Here is a 13,532-nt window from a genome sequence, read left to right as displayed (position 1 = left end):
GGTGTCCAGAGGGTGCAAGCCAGAGTTATGCGTCTTACCCCCCCCCCCCTTTCTTTTTATGCCTAACCAACAGTTTCTGCATTTTGCAGGGGAGGATTGCCCCTATCAGGGTGTTCACAGAGGTGTTAATACTGGTTTTCGGGCTGTTGGGGACCTGTGGTATCTACATTGTGGGGTGCCTGGATGACCTTCAGCTCTCATGGAGCTGAAGCCAAATGTCCAGCAGACTGCACAGGTCTGGAAAGGTTCCTTGAGCATTGAACCTTCAGTTGGAGAGTGGGAGCTTCCCAACTTCTCCTGTTAACAAGTGGGTGATTGGTTGCTAGGACCGCCACGTGTCCCAGCAATCAATCAGCTGCTTGGCAACCTGAAAGCAGGGGCAGCTCTTTTCCTCCATCTAGACCAATCACACCACGTGCCCTGCTGTGAAGATGACCGTAGAGGCAGCGGCTGGAGAAAGGACACACGGGAAGCTAAATAGCGAGGCCGTGGCGGTCCGGGTGTGGACCACATTCCACCATTTAGTTGATGCCTGTTCTTTTTTTTTTTTTTTTTTTTTAATTTAAAAATGTGTTTATTTTACATATATAATACATATTTCATCATTATTCTCATACAAAAACCATTTCCAAATCATTAATTACATTTTACTATCTTTAATCCCATTACCACCCCCCCCTATCTTTTCCCTCCTCCCCAAATAAAACCTCCCTCCCCCCATATAAACCCACCCACTCTGCATTGTTCTATTCCCTCTTTTCTCAACTAGAATATAGAATATATAAATACTTCCGTCTCTCTCACACTGCTACTTCATATATTTCACCATAAATTCTTCCCATTTTCTCCACTTCTTAGAGAATAACCCAATCTTGTCTTCTTGCATATAATACAATTTCTCCATCCTACATATCTGATTCATTCTCTCCACCCAATCCTCTATCTTCGGCACCTCTGGTCTATGCCAGAACTTAGGTATCAGACCCTTCGCCGCATTCAGATAGCACCATATACCCGAGTCCTTGTATTTATTTACTGATAGCTCTGTACTATGTAGTAGACACACTTCTGGGTCCAGTCCTATCTTTATCCCAGCGATATTCTCAATTAGTTGAGCCATTATCTCCCAGAAACCTTGGATCTTCGGGCACTCCCACCATATATGATATAGCGTGCCTATCTTTCCACATCCCCTCCAGCACTCTAGTGTATTTTCCCCACATATCTTATACTCAACCTTCGGTGTAATGTGCCATCTCGCTAAACACTTACCTCTACCTCTCTCATACTTATATTCTCGTGTATTAATCTATATATTTTCCTTTGTTTATCTTTCTCTGTCTCTATCTATTCCCAAATCTCTTTCCCATTTTACTATATACATTGGCTTTGTGTATGTGTCTAACTCAGTGAGGATATTATAGACTTTAGCTGTGCCCTGCCTCCCGTCACCTCGTGTTTCCAACAACCTCTCAAACAGATTCCAATCCTTTCTCAAGCTCAACGGTTTTGGAAGGTTTCTGAGAAAGTGTTTTAATTGGTATCTCCACTCATCTATTTTAATGAAGAGTTCCCTTTTATCTTTTTTCAAATCCTTAAGTGTTCTCAATTCCTGTCCTTCCATAATATCTCTCAATTGGATATCCTCTTTTTTAAACCATTTTCCTGTGCTCTCCTCCTTACCTGGAGGGAAATAATCCGTGTTCCTCAGTGATATTAATTGTGAATTAAAATCCCATTTCATAAGTTTATGCAATTTATCCCAAACCTTTAAAACATTTAATGTAAAAACACTCGTGGTATCTTTTAACCCTCTATTTTGCGCTGGTTCCCATTTAATTCTACTCAAGGTAACTCCATTTAATTCATTCTCAATCTTAACCCACCTTTTCCCCTCTGAATTATGTGTCCAATCATAAATTCTCACTAGAACTGCTGCTCTATAATACCTCTTGATGTCTGGCACTCCCAAACCTCCCTTCTCCTTTTTTCTACTTAACAAGTCATATGATATTCTAGGTTTTTTATTTTTCCATATGTATTTTGTTAACATCCTTTTTATTACTTTAAAATAAACCTCCGGGATTTTGACTGGAATCATCTGGAATTTATATAGGATTTTTGGTACAATTATCATTTTTATCAAGTTTATACGGCCTATCCAAGACTGATTACCTCCTCCCAATCTCCTTAGTTCCTCCTTGATCTCATTTAAGAGTGGGATATAGTTTAATTTATACAGGTTCGTATATGAAGCAGAAAGTATAACCCCCAAATACTTTATCTCTCTATTTTTCCATATAAAAGGGAATTCTTTTTGTATTTTTTCTTTTTCACTATTTGGAAGGTTTACATTTAGAATCTCAGTTTTTGTTGGATTGATTTTCAAGTTTGATAACTCCCCATAATCCTTTAAGCTCTTCATTAGATTTGGGAGTGTTATCCTAGGATTTCCCACATAGAACAACAGGTCATCCGCAAAGGCAGCCACTTTATGTTCAACTCCTCCTATCTGCACTCCTTTTATATCTATATTCTTCCTAATAGTTGCCAATAAAGGTTCCAACGCCAATACATACAACAGTGGGGACAATGGACATCCCTGTCTAGTTCCATTTGACATCCCAATAGCTTCCGACCTCTCTCCATTAACCATGACAACTGCTGAGGGCTCTCTATACAACTTTCCTATCCACTCTCTCATTCTTACTCCCATTCCTAGAGTCTCCAGGGTATCCATCATAAAGCCCCAATCTACTCTATCGAATGCCTTTTCAGCATCGATTGAAAGCACTACTACCGGGGTTTTCCCCTTCCTAGCTTTCTGGATAAGCAACAGAGTTCTCAACCCATTATCTCTGCCCTCCCTCCCTGGAACAAATCCTACCTGATCCACCTGGATCCATTCTGGCATAAAATCTTTTAGCCTATTTGCTAGAACCTTTGCATATAGCTTAATGTCTATGTTCAAAAGTGATATCGGTCTATAGCTAGAGCACTGAGAAACATCCTTCCCTTCCTTTTGTATCAGCACCACATGGGCCTGTAAAGATTCCCGTCTCATCTCCATCTCTCCTCCCAGGGCATTCATATATTTCTTCAATTTGGGTATTAACAAGTCACTGTATTTTTTATAGTACTTCACTGTATAACCATCTGGGCCTGGGCTTTTCCCCGTCATAGTACTTTTTAATGCTCTTATTTCCTCCTGCGTAATTTCCAAATCAAGGGAATTTAGTTGATCTTCACTTCGCTTCGGTAGTCCTGCGTTTTTTAAATATTCCCATCTTTTCTCTCTTCTCTCATTTCCGCTTATATTTACTGGATCTTGGGAGGCAATATTATAAAGCTTACTATAGTATTCTCTAAACACCTTAATGATCTCTTTAGTAGAATAAACCATTTCCCCCTTGGGGTTTTTATTTTCTCTATATAGTTCCTATTTTTCTTTCCCCTCAAGGCTCTCATTAAATATTTTCCTGGTTTGTCTCCCCATCTATATCTCTCACTTGCAACTTTGTTGAAAACTCTTCTCTTCTCCTCCTCCATCAGTAGCTCTAGTTCGTCTGTCTTTTTTATTACCTTCTATCTTATCTCTTCTGATCTTTTACTTTTATGTATCTGCTCCAAGTCAAATATTTCTTTTAGCAGCCCAGTAAGTTTTTCTCTTCTTTCCCTTTTCTTTTTTGCCCCGGACGCAATCAATATACCGTATTTTTTGCCGTATAAGACGCACTTTTTCTTCCCCAAAACTGGGGGGGAAATGTCAGTGCGTCTTATGGAGCGAATATGGAGCAGCCGGTCCGTTATTTCCACCGCGGCCGTGTCAGAATACCGGGCCGGCCGCTCAGCTCTGCAGCGGGACCTTACCTGTTCCTCTATCCAGCGGCGTGCTGTCATCCCGGCTTCTGTAGTGTGGGCACTGGGCATGACAGCCGGGTGCCAAGTGCGCATGCGCAAGAAGCGGTGCTTTTTGTGAATGGTAAGGCGGTACCTGGGACACATGACAGATCCCAGAAGCCGCCGGACTAATCACAAAGCGCAAGTGCTTCTCGCTCATGCGCACTGGGCACCCGGCTGTCATGCCGAGCGCCATTACAGAAGCCGGGAAGACAGCGCGCGGATGGATCGAGGAACAGGTAAGATCAAACAAAAACTCTGCGGACGTAAGAGCGGGTACCTGTCAAATTCAGGTACCCGCTCCCCACCTCCCCAAAGGTCAGCAGTCATCTGTGCTGTCCGCAGTCTCTGGTCATCCCTGTGCTGTCCGCAGTCTCTGGTCATCCCTGTGCTGTCCGCAGTCTCTGGTCATCCCTGTGCTGTCCGCAGTCTCTGGTCATCCCTGTGCTGTCCGCAGTCTCTGGTCATCCCTGTGCTGTCCGCAGTCTCTGGTCATCCCTGTGCTGTCCGCAGTCTCTGGTCATCCCTGTGCTGTCCGCAGTCTCTGGTCATCTCCTGTACTGTGTCTGCAGTCCATTAGTTCAGAATTTTTTTTTTCCTGTTTTCTGCCGCTAAAACCTAGGTGCGTCTTATGGTCAGGTGCGTCTTATACGGCGAAAAATACGGTGCCTCTTATAGGCCTTATGGGACTCCCACACTGTAGCCACTGACACCTCCCCTGTCTCATTCTCTTGAAAAAATCTTTCAATCTCTTCTCTAATTTTCTGATCCACCTCCTGATCCAGGAGAAGAGCCTCGTTCAACTTCCAACCTATCCCACCTGTCGATCGTCTTCCCCACCTCACTTTCAGTGTAACAGGGGCATGATCTGAAAGGGACATCGCCTCTATTTCTGCTTTATCCACCATTTCTATAAGTTGATGGTGATGCCTGTTCTAAAGGGACTAATAAGCAGTAATTTTATGCAGTAAACACGATATGACAAAAACAATATCTGTCCCTTTTGGTGGCCTCAGTTTACAATGGGGGGAAAAACACCATTTTAACTTTTTTTTTTTTTTTTTAATGTTCACAGATCGTTCCCCGGATATTGAAAATTATTCAGAAGATGAAGATGAAAGTTTCTCTTCAGAGCAAGAGGGTAGTGATGACCCACTCCATGGACAGGTAACTTGTACAGTATATTATCTGTTCAGAAATTTGTTTTACACATGTATGTCAAAATAAAAGATTTTCATAATATTTATTATGATTATCCTTTTAAAGTGTGTATTCTAAAAAAACAGAAATGATTTGTGTACTTAACTTTATTTTTGATGAAGAGACCTCAGTGGTTTTGAAAGCTTGCAGTTTTTAATCTACTCAGCCAATAAAGGCTGTCATAAAGTAGAACCAAAGAGGTCCTTTTTTTTTTTTTTGTTTCTTCATTTTGGATAGAGTAAGGAAGAGTTATAGCTGTAATATGGTGGGCAGGTTTTTAATATACAAATGTATTGTTTTGGGCCATCCTCTAAAGATGCAGAAAATTAACACTTTGTAGGTGAGGACTATGTGTAGCTACTGTGTTTTGAAATCTAGATTTTGACCTTTAATAAATGTGTGATGAGTTGTGTATCTCTATTTCTAGCTATATCAGGGTGACATTAATAATTTTTTGTATTAAACTTCTTTGTTTGAATGAACTTTTATATTAAACACTTTTTGGATTGCTGAATGCCTGACTGGAAACAAATGTCCAACCTAGACATTTTGGCAACCCTTCTCTCTTCCACCAATGTTTGCCCTGTGCAGTTGAATGTGGCTACACACAGGAACTTCCTCATACTGTTGTCGGTGTTGATTTTCCCAGCCCTGCCATTTCCCTGCCCTGTGATGTCACATGCTTTTTTTTTTTTTTTTTAATGATTGAGGATACACAAGTGTACTTAATCATGAGAGAGCTCTGATAGGGGGAAGCAGCTCATCTTAAGTATTAATAGCTATCAGAAATGTTTTAATGTATTTTTAAAAGTCCTGAAAGGTCTCTCTATCCTTTATCCTTTCATCTCTATCTTCTAATCTCTAATCTCTCATCTCTCTGTGTGTTCACACGTGTCATGCTTCAACTGTTGTTGGGTATCATGCCTAGTCTATTAGTGCACACCCCCCAGATATTAGGCCCGCCCACCAGCAAATGGGAGGAGCCCATTTGCAGGAGCTGGGACCAGAGTCAAATGATATATAAGGGATGATTGCACAGCATTATGAATAGGCTCTGAGGAAGACAGAATTGCCCCTTGAAATGTATCAGCCATTTTCAAGCGTTGCTTGTGGGACTCGTGCAGCATTTTAGACCATGAACCTTTTGCTTGTCATGATATGCCTGTGTACATTTGATGTTTGTGAGTATATATCTGCTATATTATAATTCATACTCTGAATGGTCTAGGGTTGTTAGTGGTGTACCCCAAGGTTCAGTGTTGGGACCCTTACTTTTTAATATATTTATAAACGAAATAGGGGCTGGGATTAAAAATTCCATTTCAGTCTTTGCAGATGACACCAAGTTGTGCAGTGGAATAATGTTCTTACAGGATGTCTCCAATTTACAAGCCAACCTCAATGCACTGTTTAATTGGGCAACTGTGGCAAATGAGGTTTACTGTTGATAAATGTGAAGTTAGGTTATGCACTTGGAGGTTAAGAATATGCATGCATCATACATACTAGGAGGAGTACAACTGGGGGAATCAATGGTGGAGAAGGATCTGTGAGTTCTGGTAGATCACAAGCCTAATAATGGCATGCAATGCCAAGCTGCTGTTTCTAAAGCAAGCAAAATCCTCATGTATTAAAAGAGGTATAGACTCCAGAGAGAAATATATCATTTTACCCCTGTACAAATCATTACTAACGCCTCACCTGGAATATGCAGTTCAATTTTGGGCACCAATTCACAAAAATAACATTTCATACAGAGAAGGGCAACCAAACTGATAAGCGGCATGGAGGAGCTCAGCTATGAGGAAAGATTAGAGGAACTGAATTTATTATGATCAGAGCTGAAATTGCTGCATGTATGGATGATGCAGAATGTGTTAACTTATGTCAAAACTTGCGACCTAGCAACCAGTGTTGGGACATAAGATCATTTGTTCACCATGGTCCCGTGTTGTTTTTTTTTTTTTTTTTTGTTTGCGCATCCAGTAAGACATCTTGCACACGTTCATTAGATAGGTCAGATTGCATAAGGTAAACTGCGATAATATATTTGGGTCTGATAATTTTTGTATATAAGAGGAATGAAAATTAATGGAGCTAAGTTTTAAGCACATTCTTCAGTTGTGCAGTTGTTTTTTTTTCTTCTTGCTAGGCAGATTTAAAACTCTTCAAAAACACAATACATGCTTTTCTGCAGCATTTCCTGTACTGTACTGCGTTTCTGCAAAACGCTACAGAAAACACATGGGTGTGAACCTAGGGTTACATGGTTAATCCACCCAAAATTGATATTTCACTTTTAGGCAAGTGATGGAGATTTAATCCATGTCTGGATGTCTGAATTTCCAGGTCTGCTACTGTACAACTGAGTTCCTCTTGTTATGCTAATTTTGTTCTCATTCCTCCAGCAGAATTTTTATAAGTACATGAATCTCCCAGCTTTCCATGATCTTAAAGCAGCACACAGGCTGGGAGAGGGAATGGTCAATACTTTGAGCGGTTGAAGCTTTGCACAGTTTTGTCAGGGAACAGTATGAATGTGCATACAGGGGGCAGTGTCCTCGTAGGTCTTTATCTTCACTAATCAAAGGCTAGGGGCATTATTGGTGACCAACCTGTACTACTTAAAGTGAAAGTAAAGGCTAATATAACGCAGGTTAAAAATGTTGCTATCCCCTGTTCATACCAATATTGCATACTGTTTCTAAAAGAGATCAGGGTAAATACTTTTCTTGTATTCATTTTGCTGTGGCCCTGTGATTGAGAAGCTGCTGCCCCCATGTCAATGAGCAGCTGCAGCAGGTGGGAGGAAGCACAGGCAATAGAAGCCGGTGGGGAGTTCAGCCCTGTTGTCGAGTGCTCACTAACATGAACGCTGCTGTTTCTCTATCACATGACCACTCTAAACTCTGGTAAAAAATAAAAGTATGTACACTGATCCCTTTTATAAACTGTATGCAGCATAGGTACGAAGAGGGGGTAAAGAATGTTTTTAACCAAACTTATATTAGCCTTCCAATTTAGCCGCAGTAGTTTCAGAGAGATGGTGGGGTGCTTGGGTCTCCAGAGTGTATGACCACATTTACATCCTTTGGCAGGTTAGTCAATGCACAGTGTATGACAGTATGTGCATTTCAAATGTGCATTTAGATCTTCAAACTTCCCTAGTTCCCCCAGGTACTGTTGTCAAGAATCTTTGCATAATACAGGCCAAGCCTCTGCTGCATGGGTCTTTAGCTATCCTCTTACAGCTCACTTATTTATCCAACTTTGTGATATTTTCGTAATAAACCATTTTTTTTTTTTTTTTTTTGTCTCAGGACTTTTTTTATGAAGAAGACGATGTCCGGAAGGTGAAGAAATCGCGTAGGAAAATCCAAGCCTCATCAGCCATAACTAGAGTGAGATTTTTCTCTATTCTGAGCAGTTTCTCTTTTGCCTAGTTTACTAGCTTCAGTGTTATTAAATTGCGTTGCCGAAACAAGATCTTTTAATTTGGAGGCTAATCACCCAACAGAAACAGAGACTTCATATCATGTTTTTTAAAGACCACGCATAGTTGCTCGAGGCGTGGTAACTGTGTGTACAACTGAATGATGATTTTAATATCCTATAATACTACGAAGGCTCCACATTATAAATTTCAGTTTATGTCAGTCTGAAAACCTCAAGTCTAGCCGTTTCAGAAAATAGTGTAGCAAAATATCATTCTTGTGGTTCTTTTAACGTTACCTTTTATTATTCTATTCGAGTTATATCTCCAAAACTTTTTCGATTACAGCAACCAAACATAAAGCAGAAGCTTAAGTCGCTCCTAAACAGGTTCAAAGTTTCAGAAGAGGTAAGCATGAAATGCATTATAAGAAACTGGCTTATCTTTCAGGATAACTATATTTACATGTAATGCATACAGTACTAGAAATCTTTCATGTCAGAAAGTTAGCTGCAGGTAAGAGTTGCAAAATGAATGCCATAAACATCTGTAGTTTTATGGTGTAAATCTATAAGAGTAGCTTCAGCTAGGTTACAAAAAATTAAGTCCGTAGCTGTCCTCACCTGAGCTGGTTCTTCGCTGATCTTTGGCTCCCCTGCACCAGCAGTTAACTGTAAGAAGCTGGCCGTGACTCCTCAGTCTGTTTCCCACTGTGCATGTGTGATCTATGCTGCTCCCTGTAAATTTTATCTCACAGCCTTTTGGGACCTGTGACGTGTCCCAGACGTTTGTGGACAGGGAGAGGGGGCTAAACTTCCACTTGGACCACCTAGGCGACTTAGCGGAAGTGGTATCCGGTACCTGCCCAAACTAAGTACCCGCTCTCTCAAAAAAAAATATTCCAAATATGGTAGAGGTAGTAAGGAGGATGCAGAAGAGTGGATCTTCCCCTTTTTAACTTTCATGGTTTACCCTGCTAATTTTTCTACATTTTTATCTCTCCACATTCATCTCTTATGTTGAGTCTCCTTAATGGTTTTATCACTCTGTCCGTGTGCATAGTTCCTATTCACTAAACACTTTAAGATAGTTACCATTGTTCAGTTGTTGCAAAAGCAGAGTGGTATGCTGGTTAAAGATGGCTTTTTTTATCATTTTCTATGTATAATAGTAATGTAAAGACAGTGTAACCTGAGAAAAGGGCTGACAGAGCAATAAACAAAGTTTAACCAGCATTTCTGGGTAGGGGGCGCACGTGCTGCCATCGGCAGCTTCAGATGTCAATCTCCGGATCCCGGCAGGAGATTCTCCGCTGACACCCGGTGATCACTGAGTAACACTGACAGGGGAGAGACCTGTGTGTAAACCACACAGGTCTTCTACTGCCTGCCAGCAACCGCATGCTGCTGTGTATTTCTCTGCACAGCAAAGAAATACACAGCAGCATGTTTCCCAAGTAAAACACACAGTTAACCCTTTGATCGCCCCAGATGTTAACCCCTTCCTGCCCAGTGCCATTAGTACAGTGTCAGTGCTTTTTATTAGCACTGATCACTGTATTCGTGTCAGTGGCAGTTAGTCAATTCCCACCTAGTGTCATATGTAATATATATATATTTCTTTTTAATTTTCGGTCCTTTTCTGTTTATAGCACAAACAATAAAAAACACGCAGGTGAACAAAAGACAGCTCTGTTTGTGGGGAAAAAAGGACATAAGTTTCATTTGGGTGCAGCATTGCATGACAGCGCAATTGCCATTTAAAGTAACGCAGTGACCTTATCACAAAAAATGGCCTGGTCAGGAGGGGGGGGGGGGGGGGGGGGGATCCTCTGGAGGACAAGTAGTTAAACAACCAATCTTGGGGAAAAATGAACAGTTACTCCTCTGGGACATAGGCCCTATGCACTGCTTGCACACAGATTTGAAGCATGAGGATTGGAGATGTGGCTATACAGGGGGTTTGCTTAATGTTTTTGTTTGCCAGTTTCCAAACTTTCCGAAGGCAGATGTCTTAGAACTACTACATTTTTGTGTGCCTCGTTGTACAAAATCTCCATTTTTTTTTTTTCCACACGTTTGAGAACTCATGTGAGGATATCAGCAGAGTTGACCATGGGCCTTACGGGGATACTACTATACTTCACAAAAAAGTAGAAACATTATTATTTTTGCATTTTGTTTTTTGCATACATTATAGAGCTGTGTGATGGGAAAGGGTGGTAGGTGCTTTGTTATGCTAAATTTTCTCCCCCCTCCCTTAAAATTCTTTTTGCAGGTTGGGTTTGGTTTGGATCATGTATCTCGTGATGAGATTAGGGAAGAAGATCTTGACGATTTATATGATAGCCTTGAGATGTTTAACCCAAGTGACAGTTGCCCAGAGTTAGAAGAAAGTGAGAGCGTCCTCAGCACCCCCAAACCAAAACTCAGGTACAGGTTCTTCCCTTTGCATTATTTTTTTTATAATCACCTTTGTGCTGACTTCGGGTGGGTCACATATATATATATATATATATATATATATATATATATATATATATATATATATATATATATATGTATTGTTTCTGTTTTTATTTAGGCCATTCTTTGAGGGGGTTTCTCAGTCCAGTTCTCAGACTGAAATTGGAAGCCTAAACAGCAAAGGAAGCCAAGGAAGAGACATCAACAGTCCAGTGAGTGCTATCAATTAGAGAATGTGAAGGAGTGGAAGAAATGTTTTTATGTGTACCATTCTTACTGCAAAAATAGTTAATCTATATATGGTCACAATTGTCTTGTTAGGCTGAAACTGAAATGTAAAAAGTTGAAAACTGCATAATACAAAATACATAATATACATAATACATAATATAATAAATGTAGACATTTATTATAAAAGTAATTTCTACACCCAAATAAGCATAGTTTAAAATGTCAGACATCCATCGTAATTGGAAGATCAGGTTGAATGTTAACAATTTAATTTATAGATAATCTTTCGCACATCTGTGTTGCAGGGGGACCTTTCAGTTGAAGTGAAAATGTCTCGTCGAGAAGAGTCAATGGACACTGAAAGTCAGGTATATTTAGACATACATTATTCATATATCCAATCCTGTTCTGTATGCTGGCACCTCAAGATGTTTATGCATTTTCTAGGTATTTTTATAGCTTTCTCACACTAGGAACATTTTTATGCATTCTTTATAATAGTTTGACAAGGGATACACTAGTTGGAAAATTAAAGCCATTTTGTCACTTCTATAATTAGCCCCGCCTGCAAAGAAAGGTAATAAATACTTCCCTGCTCTGCTGATCTTCATTCTCTTATAGAGCCAAAATTTGCTGAAGAATCTTTAGCATCTTACACATTTTGGGTGTGGCAAATACATTAGCCTGTGCTGTATTCTGTTGACTTTTATGACCTACACTGAAGACTGTTTAGACCTCATGCACACTGGATGTTTTGACACTGCCTTAAGGGCATCTGGCGTTTTTTTTTTTTTTTTTTTTTTTTTTTTTTTTTTTTATTTTCCCTAGGTTTTTTTTTTTTTATTTTCCCCTTGTCTCTAGACGCTTCTGTACATTAACTTGTGTGTCCTTGCACATATAGAAGTTTTGAGGAGTTTACAGACAGAAAAACAACCCACTGCCAATGCATCCAGTGGATTTTTGGCAGAAAAAACTTTTGATTCATGTAAACACCTCTAGATGCACCTAAAATGTGTTACACTCGTTTACAAGCCTCAAGCGTTTTTTCAGTCAAAACACCACTTCCAGGAGGAAACACCTCTAGGAGAGGTAGCAAAGATGTCCAGTGTGCATGAGGCCTTAACACATCCATTTAGGGGCACAGCTTTACAGACTCCATATCATTGGTTATACTGTTTGGACACTAAACAAAGTTCAAGAGGTTAAGCCCACTATAGGGTTTAATCCCATCCCACCAAGCATGTTTAGTTTAGAGTCCTAAAGAGTTAGGACTTTTTTCTCTTTTAGCTCTGCTGAGTCAGACCTTTTTCTTTTAAAAGAGAACTATGGGGCTTATAAGAGGGTGTGGGGGGGGATCAAACTCTCCTAGGTGGATGCAGCATCGTTTTGAAGTTGCATCTGTCCATTTTGGATCTAAGACAAGAGAAATGAGAGATCAAACACTGTGGATCACTCAGCGCTCTGTCTTCAGGCTTCAGAGAGTTGGCGACTGTCAGTCACTTGCTTTATGGTGTGTCCCTTCATTGCTCACTTGGGCTGTGGAGGGGGCAGGAGCAGCTGGCTCAGGCTCTCAGCAGCTCACTGACAGGCTGAGCAAGCCCCCAGTCCAGGCATCTGGGTGGATACAATATGCATATCCTACATAACTGGTTTAAAAAAAAAAAAAAACAATGGTCTCCCTATCCTTCCTAACCTGTGTTTTTTAAATACTAAAAAAAAAAAGTATACTTGCCTATTTTTAGTCTACTCTGGTTTGGTCATGTGATCCCCCCGTGTAAGTGAGCAGTGGCTGCAGGGGAGAGGAGGCAGCACTTAACAACTGGGAATTTCGGGAGTTGTGATATTACTCTGACTCCCATTTCCCAGCGGTCGACACTGTTCTCTCCCTTGCGGCCATTGCTAACTGACACAGGGGAGCTGGAGCTGTGGATCATGTGACCGGACCACAGTAAATGAAAACAAGGTAAGTATACACCTTTTTTTTTTTTTTACATGGGTTAGGAAAGATGGGTAGCAGGAGGAGGCGGGAACATTTTTAATACCAGTTAGTGTTGGGCTGGAATTCTACTTGTTGTTAGTGAAACCTTTCTTTAGAGTTGCATAAAGTGGACAGGGATTAGAGCACCTAGGTTTTTATTGCTTTTGGTGTCCGTTGTTTTACTGTTTATTGCCAAGAGTGAAAATTAATTTAAAATCCCAAATTTTGGGATTTCAACAGAAAAAGGAAAGGGAAGAAATCTTGCATTGGGAACACTAGTTCTGATGACAGCCAGATTCCCTCACTTAGTTCTACTTCAAAGTTC

At 40.4% G+C, this 13,532-nt stretch overlaps 1 protein-coding gene across 1 annotated transcript in view; it reads left to right on the top strand.

The window, feature by feature from the left end:
- Positions 1 to 13,532, top strand: part of PACS1 (phosphofurin acidic cluster sorting protein 1) — a 267,815-nt gene that overhangs the window by 67,596 nt on the left and 186,687 nt on the right. Inside the window, exons 6-11 of the mRNA XM_089658767.1 lie at positions 4,976 to 5,067; positions 8,421 to 8,501; positions 8,882 to 8,941; positions 10,811 to 10,965; positions 11,117 to 11,210; positions 11,535 to 11,597. Coding sequence (XP_089514893.1) covers positions 4,976 to 5,067; positions 8,421 to 8,501; positions 8,882 to 8,941; positions 10,811 to 10,965; positions 11,117 to 11,210; positions 11,535 to 11,597 — 545 coding nt within the window. The remainder of the gene's footprint in view (positions 1 to 4,975; positions 5,068 to 8,420; positions 8,502 to 8,881; positions 8,942 to 10,810; positions 10,966 to 11,116; positions 11,211 to 11,534; positions 11,598 to 13,532) is intronic.

This window comes from Staurois parvus, unplaced genomic scaffold (assembly GCF_062004578.1).
Source record: "Staurois parvus isolate SC_StPar_1 unplaced genomic scaffold, SC_StPar_1.0 ptg001091l, whole genome shotgun sequence".
NCBI lineage: Eukaryota > Metazoa > Chordata > Amphibia > Anura > Ranidae > Staurois > Staurois parvus.
This window is presented reverse-complemented; position numbering and strand designations above follow the sequence as displayed.